This window comes from Thunnus albacares, chromosome 11 (genome assembly GCF_914725855.1).
Source record: "Thunnus albacares chromosome 11, fThuAlb1.1, whole genome shotgun sequence".
In the NCBI taxonomy this organism is placed as follows: Eukaryota; Metazoa; Chordata; class Actinopteri; order Scombriformes; family Scombridae; genus Thunnus; species Thunnus albacares.
Window position 1 is genome coordinate 7,201,201 of NC_058116.1, and position 15,210 is coordinate 7,216,410.

The window sequence follows — 15,210 nt, forward strand, 5'->3', positions numbered from 1 at the left end:
CAGCACTTCTGTGCAGTTTCTTCATTGATTGACTGGTAAACTCAGTATGAGTATGTGTCTACAGGAAGTCAACTGTTTGCCAAGAAACTGTTGGCAACTGTTTTCCAAGAAATACCAGTAGTTCAAGCACATACCTAAAAATCACAGTCTTGTTTTTACATTACTGTTTGTGTACAGATTAAACCAGTGAGGTAGGTGTATTTTTGAACTGTGGACAGAACCAGGTTAGCTGTTCCCCATGGTTCCGGTCTTTATGCTAAGCTAGGCTAACTGCCTCCTAGCTCCATACTTAAAGCACAGAAATGCTTGTGGCATCTTGACTGCAACTATTACAAAGAAAGTGATATTTCCCCAAATGTCTAATTCTTTTAGTTAGCAAAATGAGCTTTACAACTGTAGCAGTGTATTACGCGCTACCACACACAGAAACTGTTTAAATTTACATGTTTTATACATCGACTGAAACCAAATCCATGCTACGCTACTACAACTCTGGGTCTCCTGTGATGTGTTAGTATATACCACCCAATTTTTCTGTTCCCCTTTAAAGAGCTGTTAAAATAATATTACAATCCCCCTCAGTCAGCGTATGTGTGTGTCTTACTGTCAGGGTTAAACAGCTTAAAAATGTTGGCTGTTAAAATGTGCTGGCTGGGACAAGCCCTCTCTTGTATGCTGAGCCAAGCTGTTCATCATCAGAAATAAAACAGACAGCTAATATCTTGTCTGCACGAGCTGTGGGGGGTAAAAACCTTCAAAGAGAAACAACCACTTCCTTGGTTAGCTTGTGTTTGTGAGCCAGTAAAAGAGGAACGGTGCCACCTTCAAAAACAACCAGCGTGCAGAGCTCACTAAAACTAAAAAGAACATGCAACAGGATCATATTGGGTATAATTACAGGTATCGGAAGCTCTGACGTGTGATTTTTTTTACATAGATAGCATCACATGCTTGACAGACAACAGTCATTAACAGCCATGAAAATAGTGTTTACTTCTAGATTCTCCAGGTCATAGGATGCCTCCACACCACTGACATTACTCATAGTCAGCAGAAGACAAAAGCCTATAAAAAGAATCACAGAAGGGCAACAAGGAGACACAATGATTACTTCTGTGACCGGAGTCGTCTCATAACTCTGAGGCAACCAGCTATTTGTTAAACACTGATATTTGCGGAGTTGGCAAATCATCTGTTGACACTCTGTGTGCTCCTGGTTAAAAATGATAATTATCTCTGTCTTGTTTCTCAAAAAAAACACACTGATACACGCTAAAGTTGATCAATTTTTATTAACACACACACACACACAGAGTTAGGCTGCTTTTGTGTTGGGTGGGTGGCACCACAGAAATGCCAGTCAAAGCTAATCTCCTTCATGCCACAAGAAAGCCAACATCCCACCCCCTCCTCTCCTTGTAGCTAACCTTTCTTCCACTACCTTAAAGGGATAGTTTATAGTTCAAGGGCAGAAGTACTGGAATGGAAGCTAAGCGATGTAATGCTGTGGATGGTGCCAACAGTAAAATGTATTTAGCCACCTAAAAAAAAAATCAGTATCAGTTTAAGTCATATCAGCACTACTGTAGACAGCTTATCTCTATGAATGCAGAAAGGTCTCCACTCCCTGAAGTCGACTTTACACAAAGCTAAATTCAGGAGCTCTCCTTTATTTATTTTCTTACCAGCGCCCTGGTTCAACACACAGGGGACAACACAGCAAGCATCCAGCATTCATGCAGCTGTGACTTTTTTTTTTTTATCCCGCTGAAACAATTACAGTCAGCTGTTTAGCTTTAAGAATCTAAATCCAGGGGCTGAAGCAGTAACTTCTAGGGGCTCTTAATGCTCAAGAATTAGACTAAGCTGGCTGTCTACTGGACTTCACAATGACTCCTGAAAACAGCTGCTGAGCCCACACTTTTTACTCGATCATGTAAATGAGCTTTTCTCAGCTACTCATAACATCTACACGTGGCCTTACTGTGAATTAGGGTTTGAATTAATGTTGGGCTCCAGTGGAAAAACACCAGAACTCCAGTGTAAAGAAACACTTAGAAGTTTCTAGGCTTTAGTTTCTACTTTATTAGCCGGTGTGCAGTGATAGTATCGGGGCGTGGCCTTGTGTCTGCTGTATTTCACCGGACAGATCTGAGGGTTTTTGTCTGTTGCGGTCAAGTTCAGTCAAGTCTCAAAGAGCAGAAAGCGGAGGGGGAAGGAAGGGCGGAGGCAATCGGTGTTTGTTTTGCCTCGAGGTCTGAGGAGCGTCAGGTGCTGCTCAGGTAACCTTGCTTAGTCAGACACATTGTGATTTCTAATACACCTAAATGCCAGTTTTGAAGATGGTACCATCAGGAGTGTTTGTAAGATTTCACCACCATGTGTTTCAGCATGTAGAATAGAGCTGCAATTTAAGATTATTTTCATTATTGATTAATCTTCTGATTATTTTCTCAATTGACTGTTTGGTCTTTAAAACACCAGGTGTGCCAGGTGTGTGGTGAGATGTGAGAAAAAAGCACAAGAAAGCCCCAGCCTTTATACTCCTATACAGGTGGGGAACAGGAGATGTATATCTGTGTCTGTGTGTGCGTGCGTGTGGGTATGTGTGTCTGTCATAGGCTGCTCTCGGGGATAAATTTCAGACTAAAGACCAGTTAATTGGGGACAGCTTGTCCAATTGGGGACAACAGCTGTGTCCCCACATGGTAAAAAGCAGATTTCTGGATCAGTGGTTAAGGTTATGGTTAGTGGTTATGATGGTTATGGTTGGTTAGGGTAAGTCTCCAGGAAATTAATATAAGTCCACATAATGTCCCTAGAAGTGACCTAGTTCGACGTGTGTGTGTGTGTGTGTGTGTGTGTGTGTGTGTGTGTGTGTTGTGCCAGGTGTTTGGTGAGATGTGAGAAATACAGCCTATATACTGCTATACAGCTGGGGGACAGGAGATGTGTGCGTGTGTGTGTGAGGGGGGTGTGAGTGAAAGAGAGAGTGGGGGGGGTGTGCATGGGGTCATATTTGCTGCGTGCCACTCTACAATTGAATTCAAGTCAATTCGCTTTTTGGCATGAAACATAATTTTAATATTATTACACTATATTATTATGCTATTTTTTATAGGATTTCATTACTATTATTTTTTTATTGTCATTTTTGTTATTCATGATTTTTTTTGGCAACATTTAATTACTACTGGGTCAAATGTGACCCATAACACAACAGATGTAACTTTTTAGGCATTAAAAAAGAAGAAAAATGATCAAAATGCATTTTATTGTATTCAGTAGGCCATTGTAGAGGATGTAATGAAGACTTGTTTTGATCAGAAAAAAATTTAAGTATGTGTTACACATCTTAACTTGTCATATTTGACCCTAAGACAATAGCAGGGTTAATCTAACTAGAAGCCAAAAGTCCAAAAATATTAAATTTACCATCATGTGTAATACTAATTTAATTGACATGTTTGTTTTATGCAATAAATTTGATAAAATATTAAATTGATCAGTATATATAATTTTTCATTCATAGCATTTAGTACATAATATACACTGCTTTTCATTGCTTTGACTGCCTGGGTGGCTGTCAGCCAAAATGTTGACGAAGACCAGACTCACTAATTGCTGCATGTTCGAGTAACAACACATAAAACGGTTAATGTGCACCGCAGCCACTGAATCAGACACACTCAACACCAAAAGCAAAAGATACCATTCTAAACAAATTTCAATTACAGTAATTACATTACTGTACACGCTGACAAGCTACAAAAATATAGAGCTACCATGGTAAAAAAAAACCCAAAACAATACATCATCTCATTCAAACCAGAAGGTATGACGTCAAAATGATACATTTAGCTCGTGTAAGATATTTCTGTATCCTATTCATTATCTATAGTTCAGAGGATGATGGGATCTGCTAGACTCATAGTTGACGTTTAGGCTGCACAACAAAGATCACAGAACAAGCTTTCCTAAGAGGAATAATTCAACATCTTGAATGTAATTTTGGTTAAATGAACTGGAGTATTCGCTCACAGAGAGGAAAAAATTCTTAATAGTATCCAAATAACTATGACAGTTCTATGTAGAGTGCTTTCTAGAAGCAGACTTTAATGCTCATTTCTGTATTATATTGGTGGCAACAAGCTTTAAATGTCTCATAACAACACTTATGTTTATCAAGGAATGGCTACATTTGCTCCATATAACAGCGGGACCCCACAGTATGTTGAGATACTTCTCTCCTTATAACAACAAATATGAGAAATGTTTTTAATGACAGCAGTTCTGTGTTGCCATTAGCAACAGAAATAGTAAGGAAGCTGACACCGCACATATTTCTGTTTCAACATGTCTTTGCTTCGTCTTACAACTTGAACCTCTCTATTTCACCTGCACTGTCTGTTCAAGGCGAATAAAAGTTCATCTACTTGTTTTTATCCGTCGGGTTCTTTGACAAAACACAAAGACCACGTAAGTGAAAAAGCACTTTGGGCCTGAAGGAAACTGTCTCCTTCAGTGAAGCACAGCTCAGATAATGCTAGGCACGAATATGAATGAACACACATGTTCCTATTTACCCTATAAGGAGACACGCACATGCATGTATACACATGGTGTGCAGCTACACACACACACACACACACGGGGCGCAGCTTTGGGAAAGCAGTTATATTTATGAGGTAAAGTAGGGTTTGTGCGAGTCTGGAAAATAAAGCTACGCTATTTCTGGCAACTGGAGACTGCTGAGCGCTTAGATCATTATTTAGAACCAGCTGCGGAGTCGGCGGTGGAGATGTGGGTCAGGGGGGCAGGAGGACTAGGAAGTCAAGAAATACTGAAGCCTTAAACAGACGGGAGAGAAGAGCCTGAGCAATATGGGACTTATGGGGGTCCATACTGATATCAATACTTGAGAGTAAGAGACCATCTGATAAGGATACATTTATAAAGTTGAATTAATATAAAATAAAGGTAAAAATACATAAAATTCCTCTTGTAAACATTGCATATCTTTGCACATACATACATGCTGATACTGACATTTCTGTAATAAGCCAGTTAATATAACTAATATATAGGTCAACAACTTATTCTTACATGAGTGTCTTTGAACGAGACACAAACACACATTGTGTGGAAATGACACACGAAGCGTAGGGGCTTGAATGATGTCATTTGCAGCTTGATTATAAAAATCTTGACCGTGTCTATACGGCGTATGACTGTCTGCACGTCATTCACCTTGAGGATACTCAAGAGAGTCTGGGCACACGCAGGCCTCGAGGATCAGATACAGACATAAACACAAAGACAGATGGCCATGTAGATACTGAGGATAAGATTACTGGAACATTCAGAGACAGACAGTCGTCCAACACCGGTCACCAAATCCCAGATACAGTACACACTCCTGTAAGCTTCCTGCTTCCAACAACCTCTTATTTCATCCCCATAAAGGGCTGAGTGGGTTTTTTTTTTTCCATACGAGTGTTAAAACGATACCTGAGAGTCAAAACCAATACTAAATAGATACTGTGTTTGTTACTCAACTTTGAGAAATATATAGTACGTATGTTTTTCTACAAAATAAATAAATAATTTAACAAAAGAAGCCCAAGTTCTCAAAAGTAAAATCTTGTCTAAATAAAAACAGCAATACAAGAACTTTGCCTAAATCAAATACAGTCTAAAATTGTCAAAATTGTATGTAAATCAGGAGTTTTTTCCCCATCTGTTTATTGTTACACCATTTCTAGTTATAGTCAAGAATCTGATTCTGAAGAATAAGTAAACAAGATTATAAATCTGACATTTGCCAGCTTGTAGAACTTGACAACTTTGGATACAACAAAAAATGATTGAGACTCTTTATAGTTAACATGAGTGATGATAGTCGCTGTGGATGAGCAGACAAAGAAAAGAGTACCTTCAGATCTAGCTCTTTGATTGATAAGTTAATTGATAGTCTGACTAAAATCAAAGAAGCAAAAAAGGATGTTGTGATTTACAACTTTTTAGCCCTTCCTCCCCTCCCTCTGCACTATGCCAGAGGGCGTAACAAAGTGCAGAGACTGATTAATGTCTCTGAAGTCTGATTACACCAATAACAACCACGAGCTGAATACTGAAAGCAGTGCTGAAGTCTCTCAGACTATCACACTGGTTCAGGGTGCTGAAGATTAATGTTACACTTCATGTCATATCAACGCTGACCTGGAACTCAACCTGTTACCTATTTGCACTCTCTAATCTAAACTTCATATAGATCTACAAACACACAAACAGCTGAGTGACTCGACTAGTCTCTTCTAATGAAAACCAGCAGTGCTCTAATCTGTTCATCGCTCTAAAAAGTGAGTTGACTTGAGCTGCCAAAGAGATAGCTTATCACAGCTGGGCATCACAAAAACATGTGTTTGAGTAAGTTGGATGAGAGGGAGAAAAATATCTGAGTCACTCATGTTAAGTGGTTGCTATAGTCACAGTTTACGGGTTGGGGGGAAATATTAAAGCCAGTAAATATATACTGCTGTCATCGTTTTTGGCAGTTTATACATCTAACAAGCATCTGCAGAGTCTTGCAGTTTTGTGCCGGTGCACCAATAACAGAGAATGTGTGATACTGCTGAAAGCTCCAGAAAAAGCTAGTGAGTGGACCTTGAGTTGACATTGTTTTGCTGAATTAGTTTGAAAACCAATGAAACAAAAAGAAATCATTTAATATAAAAGTGATGCATAAAGCAACCAGCTTTGTGCAACGCAATCAAATTTGGCCAGTATATAATGAAAATCAGGAGCCAACAGCCATCTGATCTCAACTTCATTCCATAAAGGACGAGATGATTACCAAAGAATCAAGTCTGAGCATTTTTAAGAGACAAACACAGCATAACATAAACATATGAACATGTACTGTAATAAACTGGCAAACAAAAGAAAGGAGAAAAGTATCAATATCAAATCACAGGAGACTATATCACAATATATGGTGATACTGATCACTTGTCCCATCTCTACCAAACAGCTGCCTTTACTTTTTGATCTGTATCCAGTCACCTTGACTTGCTGCTTGCTTTCTGGCCCACTGACATAATGTAACACAGTCTGATGTGCCGGAGTGAAAGGAGGGTTTTACATTCTTCTAACTAGTGCAACTGTAGGGCAGCTCATGTTGCCAAGCTAGAAAAACATAACAAATATCACAAGTTCAACGACTGATGCGAAACCAGCATCTCAGTTTTACAGGCTGATAGCTACACCTCAGTGAGCTCCATGGGAACCGACTTTGACGTTCAAGGAGATTTAAAAAAAAGGAACACAAAAGGATGCAGTGCCAGCTGATTTCCTCTTTAATAAAACCTGCTGTGCCTTCAGGCGCTTTGTCAGTCTGAATACTCCATATTTCCAGACATAAGACTACAAAAATGAGCTTCTCTCAGTGGACTGTGACCAATCCAGGTGGAGCACAATACTATTCACAAGATATTGTTACATTGCCAGTTAAAGAGTCTGAAACAAACCTTAATAGTTTTTCCTGTGGATTTTAAAGAAACGTGCATGCACAGGATAGTTTTTACAACATGCCTTGTGCAGGGAGGACTTTGCAATAATTAACTGACAGATTCAGAGGAGTGAGGGGAGGAAAGTGTGGAGGAGGCGTATTGTTTGGTATCATTAGGAACTCATTACGGGTTCTACACTGTGCAACCACGCTGAGAAAGGAGGAGAGAGAAGAGAGGAGCGGCAGAAGGTGTAGTGGACTGTTAACATTTAATGACTGCTTATGGATGATCAGCTCAAACAAACACAGCCATTCTGCATCTGTGCATTCAGTGTGTCCGGCCTTGCTGCTGACTAAACGAAAGACTTCTGTTTCTACTGGGTACAGATAAATAGACACGGGCATTGTGTGAGGGGATCGCGCCAAAGCTGGCCCCACTGTCACAAAGCGCTCTCTGTGGTTTCACGGGAACAGTCGGTGGCTTGGTGATGAGCCAGCGGGCTCCCCTCCAGCCAGGAGGTCTCGCTGCAGAACGCGGAGTCTTGGACCCGATGTTCTGGGAACACAGAAGCTTCAGCTTGTGTGGTACAGCTGAGCAGATACACTGAGCCAAACCTGCCTTTTCATACCGAGTCTCAGCGCTCTTTGGGCATCGGAGTAAAGAGAGGACGGTTCAGTGAGGAGGAGGAGGATTTCAAGCTGGCATGGGTACACGCATTGCTGATTAACAGAGCATATGTACGCCTAAGGATGGAAATATGGAGATAACTGAAGCCAAAGAGCTTGAGCTCAAAGCTTTGACATTATATAATCTCTACGCTGCTGGGTTTAAATCTGTTAATCTGTCACACATCTCATTTACTTAAATTTCTATTCCAGCAAACAAATAAGTCTTTCCACCTCTCTCAGGTCCTAGATCTTTCCGAGACAAGTATCATACCAAAACAAGCCCTCCGGGGCCAGACCCGAAACAAAACATGAGCTGAACATCTGAACAACTACTATTGCAGCTGCGCCTCTGAGCCACTTTTGGAAGCGATGCCTGCAGCCCTGCAGGTCACAGTCTCAGCTCAGGAGAGGGCCAAACCACCAAGACACACCCAGAGCAGGTATGGGAACGTGAGTCAACATCATGAATATGCATTATTTTTTTTAATTATAACCCGCAACAAGCCGCAGATCTAAGAGTTAACAGCATGTTTGATGTCAGCTTGTATTCTCATTAGCTTCAACGCCCAGGGAGGTGTGGTCTCTCAACAGCTGTAGCTCAAAAGTCCACCTCAATTAGAGCACGGCGATTTAAGAAAAAAACAACAAAATTAACCATAGCAACCAAGTGTGACCATGACAACAGAATTCAGATACACAACTCGGGCGGACTCAGTTTCAGCGAAAATATAAAATAATCCGGATGATGTTTGTACCTGAGCAGAGGATGCCTTTGTGTCGGGCACAGGAGAAGTCATCGCACTCGCAGAAGCTGCCGTAGATCTTGCCGAACTCTGACTGGTAGCAAAGACACTGGTTGCAGCTGCACTCTCCACGTCCGCTGCAGATCTGCTTGCCTTCGGCCTCCCGGCAGGCACTGAGGTATATGCTGCTGGCCTCCCCCTCCTGGCACTCACAGCGGGCGCCCAGGTAGCCCGGCTCACATTGACAAGTCCCGCACTTATATGTACCTGCAAGGATAAAAATTCTCTGAAACTGTTGTCACATACTGTATGTAGCAGAATCGGATGATAACAGACGGAACTAAATACTGCATTTACTATGTCAAATAACTGTATATTTCAAATGTAAAAAGAATATATGTTATGCTGTAATTTTCCTTTTTTATGACCATCATTATCTCAACAACAACTCCCATACTGTTAGTGAGAAGCTCTCCATAATCATACCAAAGAAAGTAGCTAATTAAATGGGTAAAAGTAGAACTTGTCCTCAGTTATTAGGAGGTAAATATCAGGTCTGACATGACTGAATGAGATGTTCAACTTCCTAGAAAGTTTCAACCCACAGGAAGCAGAGCAACAGCAGTTTTAGAGTTTTGTTTCTTGCGTCAAGAAGACAAGTTTTTCGATAAACTACAGAATGTGTTTCACATTTGATTTTAATACCATGTGTTTTTTAAATTCCCTTTTCACGCCATTTTAGATAAATTCATGGATTTCTTGAGGGAAAAATAAAATGTGATAGAGAGCTGATAAACGCTTTTCAAGCAGCTTTGCTCTTGTGAAAGAATTAAAAACAACCATTTTAAACCAAACAAAAATGGATTGGCCAAGTATGAGGACTTTAATATTATGCTCACTGTGAATACAGTAAAATGTCCAGAAATACATGGAAAAAACTACCTATGGAGCTGCAGATGCTGCTGTTGGTTTGTGCTTTCTGACTGCAGCCGCAGTCACACTGGTAATTCACATCCACCTCCAGACGGTCTTTGAACCCCACAGGCTTGATGGTGAAGCCCTGGTGGGTGCCACGAGGAGGACAACTCCTCGCCTCCACGCTCACATTGAACGAAACCTAAAATGACCAAGAAAAAAACAAACAAAAATGAAACAAGTACTGTAATTAGAAAGAAAATGCACAAATGTGCACTGGCACTGATGGAAAAAAGATAGTGACTTCCTGTTTGTGGAATGAGGAATATTCAGGTCAAGCTCAGATTATTTGAGAGATACAAGAGTTCAGAGTTTTATACAGTAGCAGCATCACACAGTGTCAGATCCACAATATTCAAACCTTCTTTTGTTTCCATATTTCCAAGAGACCTGATCCCACCCTACATCTTTTCATTTGAGCAAACACAGCCGCTATACAAACACTTGGCAGCTGCCAACTAGCCTGTGGACGTGAACTACACATGACCCTGTGTTGTTATTATTACACCAATGGGTTTATTTCACACCAAAAGGAATTAACAGTGTGCAGCTGATGTGCTTGGAAAGTGGGAGAAAAAAAAACATGAGACCTACACCCATTTGATTGCTCTGAGGAAGAAAGTCTTGACAAGAAGAGAAACCCAACCCCAGCTCTGTTCTCTGTGTTCCAACATGAGCAAATTCTGCTGGTATTTTCCTCAGATATACTCAGTCACATCCACCATCCTCAATGCTTTTTTTAACGTAAAGCTCAGGGCTTTTTCTCTCATGTTGTCTTTATTTAAATAGATTCAATTGTGCTAATACAAATCTGCATAATTAGCTTTTTTAAAAAAAAGCAGGTTTTCAAACTTTTCACACCACATATGACAGTGTGAGAAAGAAAAGCACACTGTGGACAGTGACATGTTTCACTGGTTTGGCTCTGTAGTGAAGCTGGATCAAAACAAGAATTATGAGGTTAAAGAGCCAGATTTCATCTTTAATTGGAGGGTGTTCACATCCATGTCAGATCAACTATGTAGTGATATCAGCTGTTTGTTATAAACAGCCTCCCAACTTTTAGATAGGGACAGATACACAGATAGATTACACAGTATTTACAGCGGTAGGAGTGTGGTAAGGTTGATATTAGTTTGTACTCTTCCACCCTCACAGTCACCGTCACACCTGCTACTGTTACGGCCATTTACACAGGATTCTAATAGAGAAATGGAAGTTATGTGGATATATTACTCCAGTACACATGTCTCCAACATGTATTGATGTGAAAAATAACGACTTATTAGCAATAATTTAATAACGTTTTCCTCATGTCTCTCCCTTTTTTGTTACAGCTTTTAAGTAAGAAATGACATCTCTCTTTGATAAAAGTAATTGAGACAAAGCAGCACCCTTATTCTCTTCTTCAAAAGATAGATATCACTGGCTCTCAGTATTAGGGGCCATTAAAGTGGAGCATGTGTTTTTCACCGCAACATACAACACAAGCCGATTCAGGATACAGGAAGAGCCAACGTCACATGTTGCCAATAGAGAGCCAATCCTTTCCTGTTTGCCCGCGTGCCCCCCTCCACTTCAGCGCGGGAAGCTTAACAAGTTAATGAGGGGCACAATTAAATTTACTGTAAATGTGAGTCGCGAGGAGGCCAGCTCACCCAATCATGTGGCTCATAAGAACAACCGTGAGGGTTGTGGAGAAACGGAGGGTGCAAAATGTTAGGAGGGAGTAGTAGCGTGGAGGACATTGGGGGGAGGTGGGGGGGGGGGGATGGGGGAGGAAAGAGTGGGGAAAATGACATATTGAGACTAAACTCATTGAGGAAATGCCTCAACAGACGATTGGGTGAGTAATGTGATTCAAGGAGCGATTTAAGGAATGAGATCAGGGAGGGCTAAGGAGCAGACAGTTGTTAGGTTGATTTATAGATGATGTAAGAGGTGGGACAACTGTATGCTGATATCAGAAATTAACATTAACGGCTGTGTCGGCTCGGATAAAAACATTGAAGGCTTTCACGCAGAAACGCGGCATGAAACGCGGCATCATTTTTGGGATGATGGAATTCTTATGACTGCTTGAAATTAAATTAACTGAGACAAAACCCATAGAAAAGGTCAAACAAAACACTGCATAACCCAATTCAAATGTTTCTGGTTTATTTGGAAAAAAAACAGTCTTCAAAAAGAAGGACCTGTGTGGTATGTTAGCGCAGACTTGGCTTCATTTATATGCATGAGTCTATTCAGTAGTCATACAGTTCTGTGAGTGTTACAGTGAAAAGGATGCTGGCTTAACTACATACACTCCAGCTAGCATTTCTACTCCTGCCAGATTATTTCTTTCATGGCTTGCAGTTTCACAGGCCTCCTCCTGTCTACTTTTGTGTGAGGTCATTGACATGCAGCATCAGGCTTGATGGCAAGCACACACAGACACAATGACTGACACCAGGGCCGTGGACTGGGCCATATCCTCAGTAAAAACTGGGAGGCTTGGCACACAGAGCACTGTGCTGCTACCCTCCATCTCCTTTCACCACGCTTGATAAAAGGACATGAGCGAGGCCCATCACCCGAGGTCTTTAGAGAACCCCCTTCTATTCACTGGTGTTATTCTGCCTCAATCGCCTCCTCCACCACCCGTTCCCATCCTAAAACCATCCCAGGAAAATAAAGCAGCTGAGAGAAGAACACAGGGGGGGATTTGGGGGAAGAATTCCAGCACGCAAAAGCTCCCTGTATGACAGCATGTATGAAGCTGCCCCTAACTAGCATTTTCAATAGATCCTGGACTCAATACAAATCTTAACTGAGGCCTGTATAGAATATTAAGTGACCACCAGAGGAAGGTCGGTGCAAAATTCACAGCAATTGGGATGTACCATCATCCTTTGCTTTTGTTCAGAGACAACATAAGAGAAAGCATTCCAACTGCAGCTGAGGCTAAAAGCCATGGAAAATACACAAGTCTTCAAACCTTCAGTATATTATTCTCTATGTACAAGACGTCCATAATCTTATCCATCAGAGGACCATCCAAAAATGCCACCTGAAAAGAGCTGATACCCATTTTCAGAGCTCAGAATGACCTGAGGTTTGGATCACCAAACAAATTCATCTTATAGTCTGGTTCTTTTGGGTTTTTTTGGTCTCTCTAAACCTAATATGGGTGATCTTGGATAAACAGCATCACAAAACTAGTTATCAACAAGCTTGGGGGTTTCCAGTCAGGCTATGAGCACATTCACATGACGAAGATGGAGTTCTTGATTACAAACTAATCACAAGCGACATCAACAAATCAAGAGTGAAGTATTCAATATGAGATTGGAGGAAACTGCTGATATCTGTGGAGAAATTAAGTTAAGAAAGTCATATTCAGCAAGGCAAACGATGTAAAATGAAATCAAACAACTAGAATAGAAAAAGAACTCTATAAATTGTTGAAATTGGAAGAGAAATAGAGATTAAAGGCCTACGCAGAGTACCAGAGGAAGGACAAAGTCCTGTGACACCTCTAAGGACATGTTCAGACTGAAAATAAAACTGTTAAAAAAATGCAATGGGCTGCGTTGATGCGGGCATGTTGCTACAGGTACAAGTGAGAAGACGAATGATCCGGAAAGGCTTCTTGTATCCATGAGTTTGAGTATCAGACACCAAAACACAGCGCAGCAGTTTAAAACACTGAAACTAAAATAACGAAACAGGTTTTCACAACTCAGGAAAGTTATCACAGATGGGAGCAATCAATTTTATCCTCAGCATTGACAATTGCAAGGTAAAAGTTCAGCCAAGCTCAATATTTTTACTGGACGATCCTGCATTTTTGTCTTGTTGTCTTGGTCTTGTTGTTGGTCTGAACGCCTAAGGACAGACTTTAACTTTTTCCCATAGATAGCTTTTCCCACTCTTGACTAAAACCAGCTGAGAGGCAAAGGAGCAAATATTCCCTTGGGAGCAATCTCTGCCAAGAGAGTTGTGTGATAATAAATCTAGTACTTATCTGATAGACGAGCATTACCTAGCACTTAAATACAATTTACAAATCAGTCAAATTAATTATTAAACTGCATAGATCCACACCTACAGGAAAAACTAGGAAATTGGTTGAGGCAGGGAGAGATTGTGAGCTGAAACACTTGCATCCTGGAGTCAAAAGTAGAGCTGACAGAGGTTTACAGTCAGTTAGTCACGGTGACTTTCATTACTGTGGCTACTTTTCTTCACGTGCGCCAATACTGTCTCTTTGGTAACAGTGAAGAGAAATATCAACTCCCTCCCCCACATCTCAGTTAGATTTCATCAGACAGGAACTCGTTCTAAGAAGATACAAAGGTCACACTGCATTCGTCCCAGACTGCCAAGTCACAACTTTCTTTCTTTAATCATTATCTGTGAGGGTTGAGCATGGGTCAGAATGATTAAGGCTAGATGATATGACCTAAAATCTACACCAGAATAAAGCTTCACATTCACCCTGGGAATAATAAATGTAACAATGACTTTTCTTAAATACATCAGTGCAAGATATTTCCTTTCTCATGTTGCTAGGGTTGGGATTATGATAATATAGTAACTAGGATGAGTGAATTTAGGCTGACAAATAAAAATCAGTACAGTTTTCTAAGGCACACCTAAGATAAACTTCTCTATAATGAATCTGTCCACAGTGTGAGAATTGAAACCTGGTTCAAATCTGCAGCCTTCACCAGGCAGAGAGATGTTGTCGAACAGAGTTACGACCTCTCCAGTAGTAAAGGTTCATGTCCTCTCCTGTGTGCTACGCTGTCTTCACCTGCATAATTATTGTCTTCTGCTGAAAAATATGAAGACGTTTTTGTGAAACCCCAGAGCACTCATGCAATGGAATTTGTATCTGTAGCAAAACACCTGTGCATGTGGACAGTATTTTTTACAGGTTTCAGTAAATTTTAAGTTACAGAGAAAGTAGTTTCTTCTCACATCTTCACAACTCAGTTACACTTCCTGAAATCCCTCGCCGCACCCTCTCAGATCCTTAACCGCATCTTGCATTTTCTAGCATTACATTTCTGTCACGTTTGCTGCAGTAAAAATGAGGAAACATACTTTTAACCTGCACGTGAACGGATGCAGTGAGAGTAACGATCCTGGAGAATTCATTATTGCGAAACAAAAACAAAACAATTTTTCAAGTGTCTCAATCAAGCTTGTTGCAAAAATACAGTCATAGAAGGAGGGCTAGATAATGTTATCCAATTATAATGTCATATGCAAACTTAATTATACACATATAACAGTAAAATAATTCACAAATAGAGTCATGGA

At 40.6% G+C, this 15,210-nt stretch overlaps 1 protein-coding gene across 1 annotated transcript in view; it reads right to left on the bottom strand.

The window, feature by feature from the left end:
* Nucleotides 1–15,210, bottom strand: part of itgb5 (integrin, beta 5) — a 42,396-nt gene that overhangs the window by 17,077 nt on the left and 10,109 nt on the right. Inside the window, exons 10-11 of the mRNA XM_044365220.1 lie at nucleotides 9,865–10,039; nucleotides 8,935–9,189 (exon numbers count right to left, since the gene is read on the bottom strand). Of these exons, the coding sequence (XP_044221155.1) occupies nucleotides 8,935–9,189; nucleotides 9,865–10,039 (430 nt within the window). The remainder of the gene's footprint in view (nucleotides 1–8,934; nucleotides 9,190–9,864; nucleotides 10,040–15,210) is intronic.